This window comes from Oryctolagus cuniculus, chromosome 12, assembly GCF_051225735.1.
Source record: "Oryctolagus cuniculus isolate XC-2025 breed Fujian yellow rabbit chromosome 12, ASM5122573v1, whole genome shotgun sequence".
NCBI classification, from domain to species: Eukaryota; Metazoa; Chordata; class Mammalia; order Lagomorpha; family Leporidae; genus Oryctolagus; species Oryctolagus cuniculus.
The window spans coordinates 71,583,917-71,609,402 of NC_142878.1; the positions used below are offsets into that span (position 1 = coordinate 71,583,917).

A 25,486-nucleotide genomic window follows, 5' to 3' on the forward strand; every position below is an offset into this window, starting at 1 on the left:
TATAATGACATGTTAGACTCACTGGATCTGGAGCCACAGGAAGGAGCTATCTGACCAGATGGGCAAGTGCACATATTTGGCCTCGAACAAAATCCATCCCCACAGGAATGCCGGCAAATGGCTGTGAATAAAACCAGAGGTCTGTTAGCACATGGATTCAGGGTATGGTTAGCTACAGGAACTCAATCCTCAAATGAGAAGCACTACGCTCTCAGATTCCTCAGTAACTGCCATCCTGATTTATATGCCCTTAAGTCTCAGGTATATTAATGTAGAGAACAAGGCTGCTGGACTAGATGAATCTGGCTTTAAAAGAGTTAACTCCTTTATCTATAACAGTGGTTCTGAACCTGTCTTGGCTAATTCCACATCATTCAATCTACAAAAGGAAAACTAAACAAATAGAAGTCTTGCACTTAAACATATTCACTTGCTTAAAAATTCTGTATGTATATTACCTTTACAACTGAATGATATAAAATTGTATTACTCTTCTTGGGAGCCAGTTTTGTTATAAATGTTTAATGCTTCATTTTTGTCCTGTTCTGAATTATACTGATAGTCTGAGAGGCGAATGCTGGAATCTACTACCTTAATGCTGATTCTACAGTCAGGAAATCATTCATCCTTTAAATAAATACTAATGTTTTCATGTCACCCAGTGAATAGCATCACATTGGTACCAAATGTTCTGCTAGTGGCCAAAGGGGTAAGTTTAAATAGTAAATGATTAATATTTATAAGATGTGGTCACCACTTCTTATACTTAAAGCCATGATTCTTTCCTCAAACTCCTGCACACTGTTGCAAGAGATGAATGCAATGTGCAAGGCTAAAATAATATACAGGGTATAAAATGCATTCTTTAAAACATCAAAAGAGAGGCAGACATTTAGTCTAGCAGTTAAGACACTGCCTGCATTCTATATCGGAGTGCCTGGGTTTTGTTGCCAGGTCTGGCTCCCCTCAAGCTTTCTATTAACGCAGACCTGGGGAGGCAGCAGTGATGGCACAGGTAGTTGGGCTCCTGCCACCTATGTGGGAGATCTGCATTGAGTTCCTGGCTCCTGGCTTTGGTTAGACCCAAGCGTATCCATTGCAGGCATTTGTAAAGTGAACCAATGGATGAGTGCTCTCTCTAGCTGGCTCTCTTCGAAATGAAATGTATTTTTTAAAAAACATCAAAAGAGTTTGGAACAGAAATTTGAAACTATTGTTAAATAACCTGTTGAGGATCTTTTAAACATCTATTTCAATACTTGACACTATTCTTTGTAGAATTCTCATAATTCTAAGAACCACTGGGAAAGGGTTTTCTTATCCAACTACTTTAGAAAAATCCCAAATGATATTATATCTCACTGTTAGTGATTTAATTTTGATCTTAAAATAAACCACATGTGTCAAATGAATACAGTGCTTTCTGGTCAAAATCAAGAATTGGGGAAGGGATAAACTTTTCAGATCTCCAAGTGAATATGGGTTAAAATATTCTATTCTTCTCCACAGACCACTCTGGGCCAAGTAAGAAGGTGGACTAAGTAATTCCTTAACATTCTTTCAGCTTGTAAGTTCCCCCCATTATGCTAATGGAGATTTCTGAAAGTGGAAAATTACTTCACAGGTATGATGACTGTGAAAATGTATGGTTTGATGGTGCCTCCACTAAGTAGCCACTTTCCAGGCATATAACTTGTCACTCAACATTTGTAAAGCATCATGAGAATCCGGAGGTTTGCCACAGCAGTAAAAATCAACAGAGGAATCTTGGGTACCACTTGAGGGTCACCACAGTCCTTCCACTTTACCTCACGCTCTGACCCTATCCCTTCCCCTTTACCTGAGAGTTAGGTCTGCATTTGGCCTCGACCACCCACATTTAGTGTACAGGTCAGCCTGTGGCCTACTGTGAACCCAAAAGTCAGAAACTACAATAAGAGAGGTGAGGGCAAGGGTTTCACATACATTAAGATGCTGCTAGGGCAGCATGCATCCCATATTGAAGTGTCTGAGTTCCAGTCCTTGCTCCACTCCTAATTCTAGCTTCTTGCTAATGCATAATCTGGGATACAACGGTGATGGCTCAAGTAGATAGGTTCCTACCACCCATGTGGGAGACCTGAATTGAGTTCCTGGCTCTGGCTTCAGCTTGATCCAGCCCTTGCTGTTGAAGGCATTTGGGGAGTGAACTAGCAGATGAGAGATCTGCCCCCCCCCGCCCCCGTCTTCCTCTGTCCCCCCTTTTCTAATAAATAAATTAGATTTTATGTTAATGAAAAGTTTTAATTACAATAAAGAAATTATCAAGGATACCCTTTATTAAAATCCCAAAGTGATTACATAATCTATGCTGCCAGACAAAACATATGCAAATGACATAAAGCCTTGGTCAAAGTATCCTGTGGTTCTATTGTCTACATCCCAAAAATATTCAAAATGAAATCACTGAATTAAAGTATGACAGTGGTTTGACCAAGTTAATGCATTTTCTGACCTAATTCAGAAAAAGTAGGACAAATCTTAGATCTAGAAAGTTAAGCTGTAAACATATTAGCATTATGCAGTTACAGCAGGCCAAATAAGAATCACCATGCAACCCAAACAGCAAAAGAACATGCAGAGTAACAGGTTGTCTACTTACGGACAATACACTGATTTCCACCAGGTAAGGTTTTCCATCCAGGGCAACAATAAGCATTATATCGTGATCCACAGACATTGGGTCTAGAAAAAAAAAAAAAAAAAAGCATGAGAATTCCATACATTGTTTTATTTTATTTTATTTTTAAATACATTGTTTTAAAAAGAGGAGATGACCAAATAAAAAAATACTCCTAAGTTATAAAGCAGGATGAATTCTGGTACACAAATTTAACTCATGGGACTCAAAGCTGGTTTGGTAGCTTGGAACATTTTACATAATAATACCAATAGGGACATCTATCAATATCATGTACGCATAGGATAATGCATCAGGAAAACAGAAACTAGAGATGCACAAGGCAAAACATTCTGTCATGATTCACAGATACCGAAACTCACAGAGCCACAGGATTCTAATATAAAAAATAAGCTCCCTATTAATCTAAAATAAAATCTACTGCATGTAAAATCTACTCTTTGAAACAGTGAGTATTTTTTTCCTATGCCCCAGCTCACCTCTAGAAGTGTTACCACATTCTTTCTTTCACCAAAATTGCAGGAATGCAAACTCTGACATCAGTCAGAAAAAAAAATAAAGGCCAAAACATGTAAATATTTGTTTAGCAAAAGTTTGGAAACACAGTTGATACCAGCAGTTGCAGGAAAATAAAATCAGTGTCACCCTGGATTTCTTGTTTACAGTCAGCTCATCAAATGTCTTGGTGCAAAGCCTCCATTCAGAATCTAGATGATCCATATTTAACAATTATAGAGAGCAATTTGGTAAGAACACTGCTACTTCTACACAGGAAACTAAGACAGAGAATAGAATGTCCGTAGACCCAGAGGAAACCATGCATTTTGCTTTGTCACATCCTAAGAGCCTAAACATTGATGTTTGCTGCTGGAGTTGAGGGGCCAATAAGGAAGGTCAAACATTTTGTAATCAATTTCACAAACTAGAAGCTATTTCAAGACTTTCTAGCATAAATACTTAGTCCCACAGGCATAAGCCTTTAAACACAACTGCGTAACCAGAACGTATTTCCACTTGGGGTGCACGCAAACACTCTCCCTCTCTATTCAGACCATGTCTAATGGTGCAGAGCCTCCTGCATGTACTCGGAATTCTACTTCAACTTCAGGCAGGACTGGGAACAAACACCTGGAACACTCTGTAGGGCACAGTGCACCTACTTCAGAATGATTGGTACTGAGGTCAGAAAAAGAATGAGGAAGACAGAGCATCCACGGAACAGACCCTAATTCTACACCTGGCTATCCAACACTTCTTCAGAGATACAGAGAAAATGATTGGATACAGCCTTAATATGTGCATGACTTTAAGGCTTCTCTGAGTCTAATTTATTTTCTGTACACATTGGACTAGTAAATTTTGCCTTGTCTACATTATGTATGCATATATTCCTGATGACATCATGGATATGAAAAGCTTCATATATAAAAAGGAGAATGAAAATGCAATACATCATCATATGGAATCTGTTTCTGACCTAAATTAACTATACAATCAAGGGAATTATAAGGGATTTGGGAAGAGAGAAAGGTTTTAAGAACTCTGAGCCACAGGGCCAGCATTTGTGCTGCAGCAGGTCAAGTCATCTCTTGTGATGCTGGCATCCCATATTGGAGTGCCAGGTTTGAGTCATGGCTGCTCTGCTTCTGATCCTGCTCCCTGCTAATGTGCCTGGGAAAGTAGCAGATGGTTTACAAAATACTTGGGTCTCTGCTACCCACATGGGAGACCTGGAGGAGGCTCCTGGCTCCTGGCTTTGGTCTGGCCCAGCCCTGGCTGTTGTGGACATTTGGGGGGTAAACCAATGAGACCAATGAGTGGAAGATTTTCTCTCTCTCTCTCTCTCTCATAAAAGAATACAAATGAATCTTTAAAAAAGAAAGAAAGAAAAAGAAGTTAATGGCTCCCAACCTTTTCTTCCTCCTGTGAGAGACCAAACTTTCAGTGTCTACAACACCGTAGGGAAACTTAGAATCTCAGAAAGGGAGATGAAGGAGCAGCCAGGGTGGGGAGCTGGGATGGGAGGTAGGGGGAACGCTCAATCCTTCCAAATGTCATAAAAGTTCTCAGCATTTAAAATGACAATCCAGGCCAAAGTCAACTGCCTCAGACCTTCCCCATCAACAGCCCATTACAACAGCTCCACTGGATCCAGTCCAACCCCAAACCAAATCCTGGAATAGCTTCAGAGGACCACTGGAGCCTTTGCAGGGTGCCTCACAGTCAGAGTAACTATGTTTTTCAAACAAAAATTGGGACATACTGTCTGACTAAAATGGATGTATTTATGGAGTAAGGACACATATAACAAGGTGAAAAGATGAACAAAAAAGAGCCCATGATCAGTCATTCCAGCCTCCCGAAGCAAGACATCCACAAGATTTTCAAAATCACGGTACGATGAACATCCTTCACTGTTTTTCAATAGTTAGAAGCAAGCTACAGCCAAAACATGGCAGATTTTTTAATTTACCATGGTTACAAATCGAGATATAAATGTTTTACATCTTCTCAGTCAAAAGTGACTGTATAGATGACATAAATTGGGAAACAAGTTGGGAAGAAAGATATGGAGGGCAATGAAGCAGCTGATCCAAGAAAGGTTCAGCTTTAAGTATATTATACAGTCTTTAAAAATAGCTGGTAAGTAGAAATCAAACTGCAATTATTTAAAAAGCAATAAGAGGGAGAAGAGGGAGAAAAGGTATAAACACCCAAAGCTCTCACATTTCAAAGCAAGGCACCAATGGATACTGTTTAAATTTAGTCACAGAGGTACAAGCATAGTACTTGGTATTATGGGCATAAATATGAGATGCTTAGAACTAGTTGGCTTCAGCCCGGCGCCGCAGCTCACTGGGCTAATCCTCCGCCTAGCGGCGCCGGCACACCAGGTTCTAGTCCCGCTCGGGGCGCCGGATTCTGTCCCGGTTGCCCCTCTTCCAGCCCAGCCCTCTGCTGTGGCCAGGGAGTGCAGTGGAGGATGCCCCAGGTGCTTGGGCCCTGCACCCCATGGGAGACCAGGAAAAGCACCTGGCTCCTGGCTCCTGCCATCGGATCAGCACGGTGTGCCGGCTGCAGCGCGCCGGCAGCGGCCATTGGAGGGTGAACCAACGGCAAAGGAAGACCTTTCTCTCTGTCTCTCTCACTATCCACTCTACCTGTCCAAAAAAATAAATTAATTAATTAATTAAAAATAATAATAATAAAAAGAACTAGTTGGCTTCATAGAAGAGGACCTGGGGAAAGCAGAGGGAGAGATCTTTTGCTCTCACTTAACACCCAGCCACAAGCGCTCATTTTTACTTTTTTTTTTTTACTTTTTTTTTTTTTTTTTGACAGGCAGAGTGGACAGTGAGAGAGAGAGAGACAGAGAGAAAGGTCTTCCTTTTGCCATTGGTTCACCCTCCAATGGCCGCCACAGCTGGCACGCTGCGGCCGGCGCACCACGCCAATCCAATGGCAGGAGCCAGGTACTTATCCTGGTCTCCCATGGGGTGCAGGGCCCAAGCACTTGGGCCATCCTCCACTGCACTCCCTGACCACAGCAGAGAGCTGGACTGGAAGAGGGGCAACTGGGACAGAATCCGGTGCCCCAACCAGGACTAGAACCCGGTGTGCCGGCGCCGCAGGTGGAGGATTAGCCTAGTGAGCCGTGGCGCCAGCCTAAAAGTGCTCATTTTTAAAATACATGCTCTTGTATGACCATGTATAATTATCACATTTTATTTAAAGCACATTACTTTTTTAAAAACATGAACTCTTATGTATAATGGAAATGTTTCTATTTCATCAGAATTAAACAAAGAATTGGTCAGTTTTATTATTTTATTCATGCATGTTATTTTCATTTCACTACATCTCTTAAAAATTCTAAATAATTATGAATTATGATTTTGCTTACATCCTCTTTTTTGAGTTTTACAAATTTATCCTTCCCTAACAAGTTATACATTATTTACCTTTTGTTATTTCAAACAATAACATCACATGACAATTTTTAATATCCTTATCAATCATTCTTTAACAAATGCCACTACATTGGTGGCTCAATGCAAAGTATTAGAAAGATGTAAGATTTCTCCTTTTCTGATTTTGGTCTTAAGAACTACACACAACCAGAACCTGTTCAATAAGCTGGGTGGCATTTGTTCTGCTTCACACACACAGCTCTAATTCTAGAAATAAATGATGTCTTATTTAAGTTGGAAAGGAAACATGCTGGATAATTTCCATTACAGAAGATTTTATTCTAAGGTTTCAAGACAAATAGCATTCAAAAAAAGATAAATTTTTAATGAAGCTACTCCTCAGAGTAAATAGAAGTGTACATCACTTGTACACCTGTCACCGTGCCCACTCAACCATCCCAAAACCCATCCTCCCAAAAAGTCAGAATTAAATCTCTGCAAGAATCAACAACATTTCACAAAATAAAGGGAACTAATGCAAAGAGAAAATAACTTTGTTATGTGCTAAGAAACATTCCTTTACCTCATCCTCACAGTGACTCTCTGAGGTAAGTTCTGTTATTAACTTTCTTTTCTTTTCTTTTCTTTTCTTTTTTTTTTTTTTTTTTTTTTTTTGACAGGCAGAGTGGACAGTGAGAGAGAGAGACAGGGAGAAAGGTCTTCCTTTGCCGTTGGTTCACCCCCCAATGGCCGCCACGGCCGGTGCACCACGCTGATCCGAAGCCAGGAGCCAGATGCTTCTTCTGGTCTCCCATGTGGGTGCAGGGCCTAAGGACTTGGGTCATCCTCCACTGCCTTCCCGGACCACAACAGAGAGCTGGACTGGAAGAGGAGCAACCGGGACTAGAACCCGGCACCTCAACCGGGACTAGAACCCGGTGTGCCGGCGCTGCAAGTGGAGGATTAGCCTAGTGAGCCGCAGCGCCAGCCTGTTATTAACTTCCACAGTAGGGAAACTACAGCTTAGGAAGGCTGTACAGACTAGCCAAGGCCCCACAGCTTGGAAGTACATAACAGGGGTCTGAACTCAGGAATCCTGACCCCAGAGCACACTCTTAACCCCTAAGTGAAGGCAAAGTTGCACTGAGAGGACAAGATGATACATCTCACCCAATAGCATTTAGGGCGATGTAACAAAAATCACAAAATGCCCTTCAATAGGTCAAAGGCAAAGCACAAACTGTTTTTATCTGTATTTTAATATTATACAGGGGAAAGGAGGAAATGAATTTATCTCCACTTCAACACCGTGACTTTTTAAAAAAAATAGTGAAGTCTCTGAGCACAAGAGACTTAGAAATTTTTTTTAAACATGTGGATGCCATATTAGTGGTATATAGATGTTTATAAAGGCTGTCTTTATTGAATTATTCCCATTACACTATAATATACCCTTCTTTCCTCACTTTACTATCTTTGCAATCTCATGCTATGTGACATTAACATATCTATCCATGCTGTCCACAAACATGGTATGCATGTGTGTATACAGAAAATTTACATATGAAGTGTATACGACAACATGTTAAAAAAATTGTTCAATCTGTGTGTGCTCACTGAACTCTTCTTTATACTCTTCTGTATTATTTGAAATGTTTTTAAAATAAAAAAAATGTTAAAATAGCTAAGTCTTCATCTGTAAGGACTCTCATCATCAGTTACCATGACTACCATGCTCCACAGCAACCCAACCCCATCACCAGGGGGGAGGGGGAAGCCTTAGCAGGCTTGATACTTGGATCCAGTTCAGACACAGAGTTCGGAGATTGTGTGGGCTAGCTAGAGCCTCACTCAATGGAGCAAACAGCTGGGCTCTACCATGTCTGACCACATCGTTGCAAGAATTGGCCTCTGTGCAAGATGTCTGCAGAGTGTCCACATTCCTCAGCCAGAGCCCACTTCTGCAAGTTTGGCCTCTCTCATAGCAAGATAGCTTTTCTGCTTCCTATCCCAAGTGCAAATCCCTCTTCAGACAAAGTTGGCCTAATAACAACAAGGTCAGGGGGCTCCTATTTCACTGGTATGAGTTTCGCAGCCTGGGAAGTGATTAAATCCTTGGGCGAGGAGTCCCTGCAGCATCAGGGAAGGGTAAAGAGGCTGTTTCTGCCCGTGAGTCGCCTGCTTTCCTGACCTCTGGGTGGGGAGGCATAGGACCTGGCCCTGGAGTCTAAATGTGGAGGGACAGCAAAAGCTATATGCCCCCACATAACAAAGGGCACCCAACTGCCCCTGTACTGCGTCCCAAGGTAAGCATGAAACAATTACAGTACACAAAAGAGCTACATATATTACGAACTGCACATCATGATTTTTATTTTATTCTTTGACAAATGTTTACCAAGACACAAAGAAGGAAAGGAAAACTCACGCATACCCACATGGAGACCTGTGTGACTCCAACACACGTCGCGGATGCTCCCCCTCCCCTTATTTGACTGCGGCTCCTCTGGCCCTCCTTGCCGAAGGCAGAGGGCAGGTCTCTCAGCAGTGATTTGAATACCACATGTGACTGTTCCAGCCCATCTGCCAGTCACAACAACTCGGTAATGAAACTTCAAACCCTGGTAATGAGAGCGGCTGCCATGGCCTCCTCAAGCTTCGGCGGGGCTCTCAGACCCAGAGACGCACTGCTGGATTGTCTGGGCCGACACTGGCTGGGACGCAGATGGTCCTGGTCTCCTTCTTTGAAGACGCAAGCCAGCCAACCTCTCTAACCTACTTCATACAGTTTTTCTTAATAAAAAATAATCTAGAAAGGAACAGAAAGAACAGTTCGTATTTTGGTTTCCATGAGCTTTATCCCCTTCTTGCTTTCTTCCTCACCAGCAGATTAGTGTCTACCTTTTCCTCCAAAGCCAGTCTCTCTGTCTCTCTCTCCCTTCCCTCCCTCTTCCCTCCCTCCCTTCCTCATTTCTTCTTCCCTCTCTTCTTTTCTCAATCTCTCTCTCTCTCTCTTACTTTTCCTCTCTCTTCAGTTCTTGTTTTCAGGCATTTGGAATCAAATGCTTTGTTGCCACCTCAATGTACCCAAGATGACATCATCCAAGATGGCTCATCTTCCTATAGAGACAATAAATTCACTGCCAGGTGCACAGCAGACACACGACTAATCAGTCACCTTGTCCGTGGCACAAGCCATTCAACAAAATTTCAGGAGAATCTATGATGTGCCAGGCACTGCGTTAGCAGAAGTAAAGGTGACTAAGATGAGCATACCTCACGCACAGACCTTGTTTTCTGTACCATTATCCACTTAAAGGAAGCAAGGCTCCTGAGGAAATGACTGATTCTAGAACTCGGCAGGAAATACACAAGGTAAGTCCAAAGCATCTTGAGTGACACAGAGTATGAGACTGAAACAAATACCCTCAGACAGGGCTAAGGAAAAGAACACAAGAGCCAAACGAAAGATCTCCCGATGGCTACAGCTAAAAGCATTGGAGCAACAAAATGCCAAAAGTAGTACTGGATTGTAACCCAAAGCATAAAACAAATATCCATGAGTGTGTACTGATAAATACAGGATTGACTAAATGAGAGAAAAGCAACAAATCTCCTATTGCTGGAGAATTACAAATAATTCAGCAGATGCTCTGTCTTCAAGGAGCTGAAGCGTAACTCCGCACTCCTTCCTGAAAAGCGGCATGTACTAACATCCTTCCAAAGAGCACGAGACAGAAAGTGTGGAAATGGGGTAATTTTACGGTGGAAAAAACCGACAACACTATCCCAGCCAGGTAGGTGATCAAGGTTTATAACATTAGTGATAAGTCATGTTGACACTATTAACCCCTGATATTATGTGATTAAATGGAAACTCACCTCTGTGGACTTCTTTCCCCAAAACTCATAACCTTCATCTAATCATGGCAAAAAAAAAAAAACCTTCGGGGTTGGTGCTCGCTGTGACATAGCAGGTTAAGCCACTGCCTGCAGCGCCAGCATCCCAAACAGGGGCTGGTTCGAGTCCTGGCTGCTCCACTTCTGATCCAGCTCCCTGCTAATGAGTCTGGGAAAGCAGCAGAAGGTGATCCAAGTCTTTGGGGTCCTGCACCCATCTGGGAGTCCTGGACGAAGGTCCTGGCTCCTGGCTTTGGCCTGGCCCAGCCCCAGCCATTGCAGCCATTTGGGGAGTGAACCACCGGATGGAAGACTTCTCTCTCTCTCTCTCTCTCTCTCTCTCTGTTAACTCCACCTCTGCCTCTCTTTCTCTGTAACTCTGCTTTCAAATAAATGAATCAATCTTAGAAAAAAAAAAAAACTCCACATAAGCAACATTCTACAAAATACCTGACCATCTCTACTCCAAACTGCTAAGGTAATGAAAAAAAAAAAGAGAGACGTCTGAAAACTGTCCACAGAACATGATGACTAAATGTATAATGGCATCCTGGAAAGGATCCTAAGCATAAAAAGGACATTAGGTAAAAACTAACAATCCAAATACAGCATGGACTTTAATAACTGTATATCAATATTGGCCCATTAATTTTAACAAAGTTGCCATCTACTATAAGGCACTAACCACAGAGGAAGAAAGATATTCTCTGTCTCTCTCTCTCCCGTAATTCTAAAACTGTTCTAAAATGAAGTTTATTTACAGGTAAAATAATAATAATCCTGGAACCATGCTATTATAAATAAAACAGTTATTTTTTAGAAAGCTTTTATTTAATAAATATAAATTTCAGTGGTATGGCTTTAGGAATATAGTGTTTCTTTCCCCCATACATGCCCTTCCACCCCAACTCCCGTCCCACCTCCTACTCCCTCTCCCATCCCATTCTTCATTAAGATTCATTTTTAATTAACTTTATATACAGAAGACCAATTCTATACTAAGTAAAGATTTCAACAGTTTACATCCACACAGACACACAAAGTATAAAGTACTGTTTGAAGACAAGTTTTACCATTAATTCTCATAGTACAACTCATTAAGGACAGAGGTCCTACATGGGGAGCAAGTGCACAGTGATTTCTGTTGATTTAACAATTGACATTCTTATTTATGATGTCAATGATCACCTGAGGCTCTTGCCATGAGCTTCCATGGGTATGGAAGCCTTTTCAGTCCACAAACTCCATCAGTATTTAGACAGAGCCATAAGCAAAGTGGAAGTTCTCTCCTCCCTTCAGAGAAAGGTACAAAGGTACCTCCTTTTTTGATGGCCCCTGCTTTCCACTGGGATCTTATTCACAGAGATCCTTCATACAGGTCATTTTTTGCCACAGTGTCTTGGCTTTCCATGCCTGAAATGCTCTCATGAGCTTTTTAGCCACATCTGAATGCCTTAAGGGCTGATTCTGAGGCCAGAGTGCTATTTAGGGCATTTGTCATTCTAAGAGTCTGTTGTGTGGCAACAGTTACATTTTAAAAGACATTAAGACACTGTCTTTGCTCTTGAGGTTCCTACAGTCTATGAAGACAAACAGTGTCTAAACAGCAGGTGAAACACTGACATCAAGGTCTATCCTGGGAACTAAAGGAAGCCAGAGAATGGGCCCTTAGTCTCAGCACCCCCAGCAGGTGCAGAAGGGAAGTATCTGAACTATGACTTGATGTTTTCCAGTTTCTAAGGGGAAACATGAGTTTTATTCCACCCCACTACTGAAATTCCTCTTACAGTCTCTAACTCTTTCAGCAAATTTCTTGTCCAAATTCTGATGATTTCATTGTTGGACTAACATACCATGATCTATTTTCTTGGCATCCTAATTCCTCTCTACTCCATTAGGACAACATAGCTAAGTCTCTTTTCATGTTCTCCATGTTTAATTCTGTTCCCCTACACTCCAGGGATAGATCTTTTCTCTCCATATAGTAAACATCTCACTTTTATCTCCAGACCTCTACCAGCTAGGCTTACCCTATCTATCCACTCTCATCTTCACCTACATCTACAAACTTTTACCTTCCTATTCAGCTCCTCCTTTTCAGTCTCAGCATCATTTATGCACACACTAAAACCTCTGCCACACACAATAAAGTCAGACTCCATCTACATCTCCACATTAGCTCTTCTGTCTTTTCCTTTTAATTTCATCCCCTCCCATAGTGTTCCCTGATTAATACCATCCATCTCTCAAGCAAAAACACAATTCCAGACATATTTTACAAAAACCCACATATGCTATATTGCAATTATGCATTTTTAGTAATTCTGTGTCTAGATTCTCATGCCTGAAACTCACTCCACCCCCTCAGATCCCAGAGTAATGGTTCTTCAAGCACAGAAACAATGGCCATTATGCCGGGAATATCCTAGAGTCTATTTAGGAGCACACAGGATAAAACCAACTAAATACTTTAGTAAGTGCACAATACAGTTAACAAAGACTACTATCATCTCTTTGCTGTCAAAAGGAGGCCAGCAGCAAATGCCACTAACATGAAAAACTCCATGATAGTGAAAATATTTCTTATAAGTTAACCTACTTAAGAAATATTATCTCATGCCTCTTTAAAAACCTTTAAAAGGCACTTAAATAGTAATGCATAGTCTGGTTGGTTATTTTGCTGACATGCCATCATTAATTTATTCTGATCAGTAAAGTTATCAGTGTTGATGATACAAAAATACAACCAGCATCATCTTTGACCATCTGTTTCTATTCGTTTCTTTAACAAAAGAAAAAATCTCCATTGAAACTAAACTAAGGTTTCTGGCTCACAATTGGTCAAGGCCATGAGTGAAGCCAGCCCTTATCTGGCCAACAGCTAAAAGACAGTCAGGAAAAAATCCACAGACACCCTTGAATGGCGTGTTTGGATGGGCTGCTTGGACAAAGGCTTTCTCACTGCTGGGTTGGGTAACTCACACCACAGGCACAGAAAGGGTACTGCATCAACAAAACTATTCTTTTGTTGTTGTTGTTGTTGTTGTTTCTTTTTTTGTGGGATGAGAAGGATTTTGTGTTGATCAAAAGCAATAACCCAAGAGTTTCAGGGCCAAATAATCTGTCACTCTATCTAAGCCATGCATATGAACCTCCTTCCCCACTAAACACACACAGCATACACAGCTGACAAACCAGAAAGCTACAAAAAGCAGTTCCCTAAATCTAGGAGGTGATTTTAGACTCACAGCCAATTTAAATCCTGTTGGAATCTTTTATAGACAGCTAGAACATGCACATGTGGTGTTTTTTTTTTTCCAAAAAAAAAAGGAAGAATTTAAAGTTCAAAAAGCCTGGTGTATGCTACAACAGGAAACTAGACCTTGAACTATGAAGACCATAAGCACAGATGTGTAATGCACGCCTCTGCATGCACCAATTCCTCACTCCTCTGAGGCACTGGGTACTTCACACTTGCAGTTCTCTGGATTAAACACCACTGGGAACACAGAAGTGTGCTCAGATGACCAAACTACCCAAGCAGACCCCCACAGCTCTAAAGATAACAGTCTAACTTGCTGCCCTACATTGCACTGATCTGCCTCTCTGGGGACGGATCTGTGTCTGGCCTGCTAACATTGCATGCATGGGTGGCTGTGCAAAATGTGCTCTCTTTAAATACATGGAAAGAAGTACATTTGTCTATGAAGCCGGAACTACTATTTGATCCTTCAGAAAGAAAAGAAGATTGTATCAAAACAGAAAAGCCAGCGCATTTCAGATGTGTCCTTCTTGAGCACCTGAGCAGATCTGACCAATGACATCATGAAAACACATGGCGCTTCTAAGGATCGCTTCCCAGAGCGCTCAGCTCAGAACTCCGGAGTTCACCAAAGAACACAAGGGCTATTTTCTTTGCTATTTGCTCCATTTCTTCAAGCTGAAGCCACGTTGTATTTTTTCCAAAGGGAGGACAAAATTATAGAAATGACTGAGCCGGCGCTGCGGCTCACTAGGCTAATCCTCCGCCTAGCAGCGCCGGCACACCGGGTTCTAGTCCCGGTCGGGGTGCCGGATTCTGTCCCGGTTGCCCCTCTTCCAGGCCAGCTCTCTGCTGTGGCCCGGTACGTCTACAGAAGACATGGGGATTGAAACCATGATTCTTTATCACTTCCAAGAAATTTTCAAACCAAGAGCTCTGTCCAGGGAGACTGTATCTTCTGACTGACCTGACAGCCCCAGGAAAAGATAAGAAAATCAGCCACTGAGATTAGACTAAAGAGAATGAAGTGATCTTTCAGGAACTGGGAATGCAAGCCGGTTCAAAACCTCAGTTACGAGTACTGGCAGCTCCCAGCTGATGAACAGGTGGGGCTCCAACATGTCCTTTCTGTGTTGTTGTTTAGAACTTAGAACGTCCTTTCCAACAGAAACAACACTCATGGGTGGTGGATTGTTCTGCAGGCTAGTTTCTCAGCTGCATCATCAGCTGAACAGGCTGTCGTGGGCTGATCTGGGAACCTGACCAGGACTTAAAATGTTGCTCTATGGGAAACACTGGATAGCAGGCAACCATATGGGAACATGGCCACTCAGCTATAGTAAGCTGCCCAGTGACCCGCCACAGCTGAAAACCTGAAAGCCAGGCAGCCCACACAGAGCAGATGGGGCAGTCAGAATGTGAGCACCTCTAGTCCTGGGTCCGGAGGTCTCCTCCTCCCTCAGGACAGACCCACTAGGGTCACTGTGAGACATGCATTGGTCCAGAAGTCAGGGTCTGAAAAACCAGTGTATAATTGTACGTCCCCATCTGGGTTTCTCTTAAAGACTAGAAGATCCCATCCCACCAGCCAGTATAATACAAAATCAGTACCCTGGACTGGCTCACCCACCAAGAGGTCAGGTTTCCAGAAAGAGTGGCTTCCACACGAAACTAAGATGCAATTCAGTCTTGAGTCTTAATTGGCTGCATCAAATTCATACCCAAATTATTCTATCATTTCAGATTCTCTGGAGCTGGATAACAACTCTCCCTTTTGTAACGTGAGTTCCTCAAACACAGACAGCTGAGATTTATCTTTACAACCCTAGCATCTAACAATCTTAAGTAAAATGAAGTCTGTGGTTTCAAATGTACTTCCAACAAAGACAGCAGAATTCTGTCAGGGTAATACTTAATTTACTGAAAAGGCAAATAGGACATTAGGCATTTGGCTAGCAGTTAAGACACTGGTTGGGATGCCTGTGCCCCACACTGTAGCACCTGAGTTCAATGCCCACATGTGACTCCTGACTCCAGCCTCCTGCTCATGCAGATCCTGGGAGGCAGCAGGTGATGCCCCAAGTAATGGGTTCCTAACATCCACTTGGGAGACTGGAATTGAGTTTCTGGCTTCCAGTTTTAACCCCCTCCCTGGCTATTGCAGGCATTTGGGGAGCAAACCAGGAGATGAGGGTTTTCTTGCTCTCCTTTCTATCTCTATCAAATAATAGAGAGAAATATTTTTTAAAAAGAAAAGATAATTATATTTGCAAGAATTTAAATCATGGGCTGGCACTCTCATAGCAGGTAAAGCCACCGCCTGCAGTGCCAGCATCCCATGTGGGTGCTAGTTCAAGTCCTGGCTGCTCCACTTCTGATCCAGCTCTCTGCTATGGCTTGGGAAAGCCACGGAAGATGACCCAAGTGCTTGGGCCTCTACAATGCTGTGGGAGACTGGGAAGAAGCTCCTATTTCCTGGCTTCAGGTTGGCCCAGCTCCAGCCATTGGAGCCATTTGGGGAGTGAACCAGCGGATGGAAGACCTCTCTCTCTCTCTCTCTCTCTCCCCCGCTCTGCCTCTCATATAAATAAATAAATCTTTATATAAAAAAAATTTAAACCATAAATGAAAAAGATAGCTACTAGAAAGAAATCAGTATCATTTCATCCACTTTTTATAAATTTACCTATTTATTTATTTATTTATTTAAATAACAGAGAGATAAAGAGGAAGAGAGAGATCCCTCTGCTGATTCACTCACTAAATGCCTACATAGCTGGGGCTGGGCTAGGGTAGCGTTCAAAGCTAGAAATCAGGAACTCAATTCTGCTTTCCCACTTGGCATCAGGAGACCAGCAGCCATCACCCTTACCTCACAGGGTCAGCACTATCAGAAAGCTGGAGTCAAACATCAGAGCTAAGTATTGAACCCATGTACTCTGAAATGGGATGCATGTATCCTAACTACTAACAACACAAATGCCCCTCAAGTACTGTTTTTAATTCAAGAAAATTAAAATTTATTTTTTTTATTTGACAGGTAGAGTTACAGACAGTGAGAGAGAGAGAGAGAGAAAGGTCTTCCTTCTGCTGGTTCACTCCCCAAATGGCCGCAACGGCCAGAGCTATGCCGATCCAAAGCCAGGAGCCAGGAGCTTCTTCAAGGTCTCCCACGCAGGTGCAGGGGCCCAAGGACTTGGGTCATCTTCTACTGCTTTCCCAGGCCACAGCAGAGAGCTGGACTGGAAGAGGACCAACCAGGACTAGAACCAGCACCCATATGGGATGCCAGCACCGTAGACAGAGGATTAACCTAGTGCGCCACAGCATCGGCCTCAAAAATTAAAATTTTTTTAAAAATCAAACATATAATAAAAGATATCCATAAATAGAACACATGGTTTGTGAGAGTGAAATTCTTCCACATTTCAGATGCATCATTTAGAAATATATTATAGCTACAAGTGTATCAGAGATCTTGGACTTCAAATGCTAATTTATAGTAGCCAGTAATGGATCTTTTAAAACATTTCTCAAACATTTCCATCAGAACAAGGACAATACTGATAAAGAACAAAAAAAAAATTAAGAATAGATCATTGTTAGATACTAACAGTCTAAAAAGTCAGAGGAAGTTAGGTCCAAGCATGCATCATTGAGGTTATTTCATAGAAATTAATACTTTACAATATTAGGGGTCCACAACTTGACGATTTTTTTTAACTCTGTAATTGAAGCAAAGTTGTGAGCATTTAATTCTAAACACTTAGGCATCTGGAAAATTTTTAAAAGTAGTTTAAGTTAAGGGAATTTGACTAAGTTAAAAGTGTACCTAGTTCATGTGAAGGCACACTGTAGATTCAAGAATGTGCTGCCCTTGGGGAAAAGGAACTAAACTTTATGGCTTACCTCTATTTATACATTTTTGTTTAAAATTACTCCTTAAATTGATAATACTGGCCGATAGCTTAAAAAGATGCCTCAAAGGGCACAAAGGATATGTCTCATTTTTTAAAAATGATACTGCATCAGAATCAAATCATTTTAAAAATTTCTTCATCTGTGTATCAAAAAATATAATAATAATTAACAACTTTCAGAAAGGTTTATAATTTACAAAATGATTATGTGAATTTTCCTCAAAACCCTATCAAGAAAAGGTATTGCTATATTCATTTTCAGATGGGCGACTGAAAATCAGAAGTGAAGTGATTTTTTCAAAGGATACACAATGAAAAACATCATAAATCACTAATCAAAAAACCAGATGAAATTATGGATAAGAATTCCAATGTTAGTGCTAATAGTTTTTCGATTAGTGATTAGAAAGATGTTCCATATATCCCCCAAAGAGAACATGTTCACTTTTTATAAATTAATTTTAGTGCTCTGGTTTTCTTTCACTAGATCTGCAAAGCAAAACAAAACCAAAAATGTAAAGAGGATACAATGTAGGAACATTCATCCTACACACTGGGGCTTCAGGTTCTTCATGGTCATTATATCTTGTCCTGCTCCCTCGGGTGAAAACATCAATCAGCTCTTAAGATGTCGAGTGCTTTGGGGAGTAGATAGTGGGGGAATAAATAAAGATTCAAAATGCGAATAATTCAAAAACCTACTCAAAGCTGGCACTGGAATGTGTACACACTTGAACATAGGTGTGTCCTGTGTTTTGAAAGGCGCTTCGAGAAGAATCATCCAGTTATGCAGGCAACCAACTAATCTGGCTTGGGAAGAACACGAAGGCCATTTTTTTTTTTCTTAAAAAAAAAAAAAAAAAAAGCATGCCTCTAGACTTAATTCAGAGGCTGCCAGGACACTGTCCATTACATCAGGAAAGTGGACACTCTCTTCATTCCAACTGCCAGCACAGCTCTTCCTTGAAGCCCAACCCGAAAGATTTCCTTCCCATCCCGAGTGATGCCGGCACTGTCCTCTGCCACCTTTCCAGCTTGGGGGAGGTGTGATGGTATTCATATTTCAAGCTACAATTAGACAGAATGGGTGCTATAAAAAATGCCAACACACAGCATCAACATTGTGACACCCTCGGAAACAGAGATGATACTATTAAAACACAGCAAGCCTACCCATCCATTACACCAGTAACATACTTAAACTGTTTCCAGATATCTGTAGGATAGCAGCGCCCGGAAACAAAGCTAAAATCTTACTCTAGTAACTTATCATTATTGGAGTTAATTAGAGTGGAAGCTTCACATAAAGTAATAGGAAGGCACCAGGTCTTAGGAAAAGGATGTACATCTGTTCTGATGTGAAACTCACACAGGCAATGCCCCGTGAATACACGCACAGACACACACACACATCCCCCACCAACCCTGAGACGCTCCTGGGACGGCTCTTGTTCCCACATTCCTGTCTAAAGGAGGGCCGGGCGTACCAGTACTTTTCAGAGCTTTGATTTGACTCACTAAAGCTGTCCTCATTCCAGTTTCTTTAATAAAAAGAGCATTCCTGAGAAAGCAATGCTGAAATGAGGGTACATTCACTTCTGAATGTTCAAATAGCTGTGAAGATCTTCTTTCCACTCACAGTCCAAAATCTTCCCAGCTTTTCCTAAGGTCCTTGCCTGAAAATCCTCTCTTTAAAAATAACCCATTGTTTCCATCTTGACTCTCAAGAAGATCACAGAACGAGGCAAAGGGGTGGACCTCTGCAGAATAATTCCCCTGCCCATCTTCCCCATCAAGTACCAGGCAAACTGTCCATAATTCCCTATCTCATCTCAATCCTCACTATTAGGTATTAATAATTTTTCCACAACTCTCAAAGTTGGGGGTCATAAAAAGCAGACCCAGCAGCATTAGACACTGCTGGCTGTGAAACACTGAGTGGAAGTTCAAAACTAGATGTAAAACTTCATAGCATTTGTAAGTAAATAAGAAATGACAGAATCTAAATATTTGCATTCTGCCTCTCTAATAAGTTAACGGAGCTAGGCAATGGCCATCAATGGTTGCTAACAACACAAAAGAGGGGTCAGCGCTGTGGAGCAGCGGGTTAACGCCCTGGCCTGAGGCGCCGCCATCCCTTATGGGCGCCAGTTCGAGGCCTGGCTGCTCCACTTCTGATCCAGCTCTCTGCTGTGGCCCGGGAGTGCAGTGGAGGATGGTCCAGGTCCTTGGGCCCCTGCACCCGTGTGGGAGACCAGGAGTAGGCTCCTGGCTCCTGGCTCCTGGCTTCGGATTGGCAAAGCTCCAGCCGTTGCAGCCAGCTGGGGAGTGGGTCATAAAATGGAAGACCTCCCCCCTCCACCCCGTGTAACTCTGACTTTTAGATAAATAAATAAATCTTTAAAAAAATACAAAAGAGGGACTAGTAATTATAATGTGCTTCCTAATGGAAGAACATATGCACTTATCAAGTCTTCTTGACAAAAAAGTTGATTCTGGGGTGATCAAGCTTCTAACTCTAACTAGCAAATCACAGGAAACACAGGGAATGAAGACCATGAGAAGCACCACAGACTGGGAATGCTGGCATCATTAGACTGTGAGAAACTCTAAACAGTGTGCTCCAAGTATGGTTCAAGGACTGGTCAGTGCTGGTCCATTTACTAGACAGTCCCAGTCTATAATGAGCTAATAGAGCTTAAGCTAGAATGTAAATCATCTCACTGTGTCCTTCATCAAGAAAATCTTGCTATGAAAAAAATCAGCTGAGCTAAAGGGTGTGCCTAGTGATGTACTGGACTTACATGCCAACATAAGCTTCCCAACTCATCACAGTCTGATAACAGGCAGTATTAGGAAACCCTGCTCATCAGGACATTAACCAAGAGTGATAATCTATATTTCTAAAAATATTTAAGAGTTGTATAAAGCAATTGTAAAAGATGAGCTTTATTTGGTTCCTGATTTGAGTGACCTGTAAAAATAAATATATAGAATTTATGACCTGACCAGAGTAATTTAAACACTCACTGGATATTTGATTATGTTAAAAAATTAATGTCAATGTTAAATGTTATATTTATGTTTATGTTGTATTTATGTTTCTTATAGAATCTTTATCTTTCGGATACCCATATTGCAATGTTTACAAATGAAATAATTTTTCAGCTATCTACTTAAAAATAATCTGAAAGGATTGACCACTAGTTAATAATTGCTAAAGCTGGGGCTTCACAGTATTCTCTCTAGTTTTGTATAAGAGGGAACTTCAAAAATTCATGGGAAAATAGAATTAAAAGATGTTTGCTTTAGTGTAGTTTTCATAATACATATTTTCTACAAACTTTTTGAAGACCTTATGTATTTGAAATTGTCCATAATAAAGAGTTTAAAAAACAAGCAGGTTGTTTTACCCTAACCTGAAAACCACAGTCTCTTACGTCCCATATTTTTATTTTCTTTTCATCCACTTGAAGAACCACAATATCTGTTTTGCAACTCAGCATTCCTAAGAGGTAACTTATAGAAAACAACCAGCTGGGGCTGGCGCTGCGGCACAGCGGGTTAAAGCCCTGGCTTGAAGTGCTGGCATCCCATATGGGCACCGGTTCCAGTCCCAGCTGCTCCACTTCCAATCCAGCTCTCTGCTATGGCCTGGGAAAGCAGCAGAAGATGGCCCAAGTCCTTGGGCCCCTGCACCCACATGGGAGACCTGGAAGAAGCTCCTGGCTTCTAGCTTTGGGTCGGCGCAGCTCCGGCCATTGCGTCCAATTGGGGAGTGAACCAGCAGATGGAAGACCTCTCTCTGTCTCTACCCCTCTCTCTGTAACTCTTTCAAATAAATAAAATAAATCTTTAAAAAGAAAGAAAGAAAACAACCAGCCAATTCCAACTTGTATATCAACATAAATAAGTGGTAAGAACTAACCAAAGTGCTTTTCTGACTCTCAAGTGTCCAGTAACTATCAAGCAAGGTTAATGGCCACTAGATAAGAAATCCGAGAACAAATGACTTAACCACACTTGTGAAAATAATTAAGCATGTCAACCCAGGGAATGGGTTCCCTTGGGTATTACAACTACTTTCTGATGTGATTCATTTTCATGATATTTCATCTTAAGGACAAGCATGAACCCGTCAGCTAACAAGAGATGCATTGAAGGAAAAGGGACTGACTTGTATCAAGTCTGCAAAAAGGGTTGAATTTTGGCTTTTCTGTACACAAATGGAAGAATTCTGACAGTCATGGGAAATATGAAACAAAAGGAGGAGATATTTAGCAAAGAATCCTGGTATGTTTCTGACCCGTCACTGTGAGAATGCATGTTAAGCAACCTGTCTTCAAGAAAAGGTCCAAATGCAAATGAGCAGATGAGTCATCCCAAGGTCAAATTAAACCCTGTTTCTTGTGGTCAAACGTTCAACAATGTCCAGATTAAGCTGGAATTACTTGCAAGAAGGAAAAAATGGTTCACATACTCTTGTAAAATTCCTGAATGGTTTTCAAGGGTTTAAAAAGAAAAGTTTATTTTATTTGAGGTTTACTTTTTTTCCTAGGAGTCCGTAGAACGCAGTGAATACCTGGGATTTCTTTGTTTGACTTTATATTTTTGCTTTTTCACAAACTCTGACTGTGTTTATTGACTTTGAGAGGATGAGAGACATTAGGTGATTTGAAAAAAATTTTAGTGGCAAATAGAAAAATATCTATTATCTGTTTAAACCATTCCTATTTAAAACACTTACCAACTGCAACTTCTTAGAATTTATTTCCTATCAGTTAACCAAAGATTGGCGTGGAGGGTACAGGATACGAGAACTGTACAAAAGCCCTGCCAACTGAGGTGCCCCGTGTCTTTGGTCATCGGGCCAGGCCAGAGTTCTCTCCAAGATCTGACGTGTAGATGCCGGCTTCTTTACCTCTGACATCAGGGTCATGTGGCTTGGGTGCTCACCTTGTCCACCTGATAATAACCAAATCCTTAGTCTAGTAGACGCAATGAAAACACGGTTCAGTCATGTCCAACCACCTCATAGCAAAACAGTCCTAATTCCCAAGGTATCTCTTTGCACTACTGCCACACAAAGCAGTTTGCAGGCCAGTCCTCCCATTTCCTAAAATCTAAATCATGTTCATAAAGTCTCACAAGGAACGGAGAAAAAAGATGGTTGCCAGGAAGTAGACAAGCCTATTTGCCAAATCTGCCAATTTAAAAAGGCAAAGATTCTTTGCAAGAGTTTAGGAGGGCAGGTTACTCAAGAATAATACTTACTAAGTGTATTTCCCTATAAAGGCAACCCAGGTTTGGGGAAACGAAAATTTAAAATTTAAAGTTTACCCACATATTACCTTTAAGTATAACCAGCTCTGAACAGATATATTGTTTCTATTGAAGTTATATTTTCTTAGTTTTTTGCTGAAGCTCAAGTTTGCTTTGCATGTTTCTGAACATAATCATTTCCAAGATGAGAACGTGAACTCTGTGGTATCCAGATGCTAATTATGTAACTTTCTGCATTGGCCATAAACAGTCAGCCCCGTTCTAGGACTCTGTCCCTCACTCTCCTCACCTGTGGCAGCACGCTAACCATCTTCACCAGCATAGCTAAACATGGCAGGCATCAGACTAGGAACGTGGAATGCCCCATCTCATTACGTCTTGGGATAATACACAAAGATGAGTATAATAATCTCATTTACAAATGAATAAACTGAGGCTCAGAAAGGTTAACCCACTTGTCAGAGTATCTTCCTAGTAGGTGGTGGAGCCAGGGTTTGTTCCCAGGTATGTCTGTCTCCACATTTCCAGGCCTCCCTGAAAACACGGCCAGTGGTTATTAGCGTACATTGAAAATGATTCCTTAGTCCTTTAAAATACAGTCCAACACGCAATATCACTCTACCCCATTACCCACAAACAGGCTCAAATAGGAAACAGTGTGAGGTAATTATAGCATATACCCCAGCCACTAGCTCTGGGCTTTTATAACTGAACTGCCAAATCTCTCCTAGCCAACTCTTCAGGAAATGTTCAGACACTTTCTCAGATTCCAGCTAAAACATCAACTATGTGGCCCTAGGGAGTTCAGAGCTCACAGGGTGGTAATGGGATATAAAATTTGCAAAGTTGAGGTCAGTGGCCTAAACTCCGGTCTGTGAAGCAGCAGCAGTCCATGAAAGATTATAAACTATTTGTCGACATGAAGGTTGCACATTAAGTCCATTGCACATGAAGTCCCTCGGGGCAAAGCATTTGTCCACACCATCTAGGACATTAACCCCATCAGTAAAGGGAGAGAACAATATTCTAAATAATAGTTCTGCCTAAGAATCACTGGAAAGAAGACAATATCCACAGGCTTGGGACAGCATGTCCATTCTGAGAAATAAGAATTTGGTCCAATTCAAACACAGCTCACACTCAATAAATAACTGCAACTTGGATTAAGCAGATGTTATACCAGATTATTAGGAGAGATGATACAGAAGACAAGAACTCAAGAAATGTTTTCTTCATTGGCATGCTCATTACGTGAAACACAGATGTATAAATTAGTAGTTTGGATACCTGAGTCAGCAAATTGTAGAGCAAGACACAGAGTTTATTCACAGATTTAAAATTTCCTCAGCACATCCCAGGACATGACCCTTTAGCTGCCAATTCAAAGTGTGAGTGTATGTGTAAGGTGATGGGGGAAGCGGCATAAAGGGTATACCCTTCAGACTCTCAGATAACATTCCCACTGCTCTTTGTCCAACCCCCTTACTACTACCCTCGCTGGCAAAGATCTCCCTCAAAAAGCCCCACCCCACCCAACCCCACCTCATTTGGAAGCTTCCACTGACTGCAGGGTAGCACGGAGGTTCAAAAACTCCAGTGCACAGCATCCCTGCATCATACTGACCCCTAGGGCCAAACTACAAAAAAAAAAAAAAAAAACAAGCCTACATTATACAGGAGGTTTGCCTATTGCCAAGCATAGTGGAGGACCACAGATACTCGTCAGCTGCTCCAGGTTATGAACACAAAGAAGAGCTGCAGTCTGCCACCCAACAACACATTTCTACTTAAGCCAGCTCTTGCCACCCAGTGCCCTTCCTCATCTACAAAGCAGAGAAGAAAACAGCACCATGAAGGCATCTTAAATGGACTTTTCCTGGGCCTCAGTTTCAGCAAGTATAAATTTCTAAGATCATCCCTACTATAACTCTGATTTGTAATATTTTGTAAAGATGGATGGTTTGACTATGGAATAAACTTTGAGAGTCATGATGTCATTGCAAAAAGATTCTAAATAACCATAGTTTTTTAAAGTTATTCAGCAAAGGCGCGAACCTATTAGTCTCTGATTTCACTGTCTTATGAATTAGCTCTGAACAGACAGAGCAAACTGTATGTAATTAACCATTACCTATGAGGAGGGAGAATGCAGCAAACTTTATATAGCACCATATGCAGGTGCATAATAAATGATGGATGAACCTGCTTTTCCACTGCATTCCTCTAAATGACTTTACAGGAATCTTCTCTGGCATCCAAGCATCTGTCTGTCTTTCATTCCCTGACTCTCCTCCAAAAGCTTGCTGTTCCCCTAAAGAAGCTGGTTAAGGCCACAGGCTGCCTGGTACCCACGCTGCCAGGAATGAGGGAGTTGTCATCGATATCTGTCAAAACCCAACACCTGCTCAGTCCAGCCCAAGTCTACTGACTGACAGGAGTCCACTCCTGAACGTCTCCCCATTCTCTCCCTGACCTCCCTCTGCCTTTCCCCTGCCCTTCCCTAACTAAAAATGTATCCTTGTTTTTTTTT

The 25,486-nt window shown here is 41.6% G+C and overlaps 1 protein-coding gene across 2 annotated transcripts in view; it reads right to left on the reverse strand.

The window, feature by feature from the left end:
* FBN1 (fibrillin 1) overlaps positions 1 to 25,486 on the reverse strand; it is a 258,038-nt gene that overhangs the window by 220,354 nt on the left and 12,198 nt on the right. For both annotated transcript variants that reach the window (XM_051822402.3, XM_051822403.3), the window contains exons 3-4: positions 2,642 to 2,724; positions 23 to 121 (exon numbers count right to left, since the gene is read on the reverse strand). In XM_051822402.3, the coding sequence (XP_051678362.1) occupies positions 23 to 121; positions 2,642 to 2,724 (182 nt within the window). The remainder of the gene's footprint in view (positions 1 to 22; positions 122 to 2,641; positions 2,725 to 25,486) is intronic.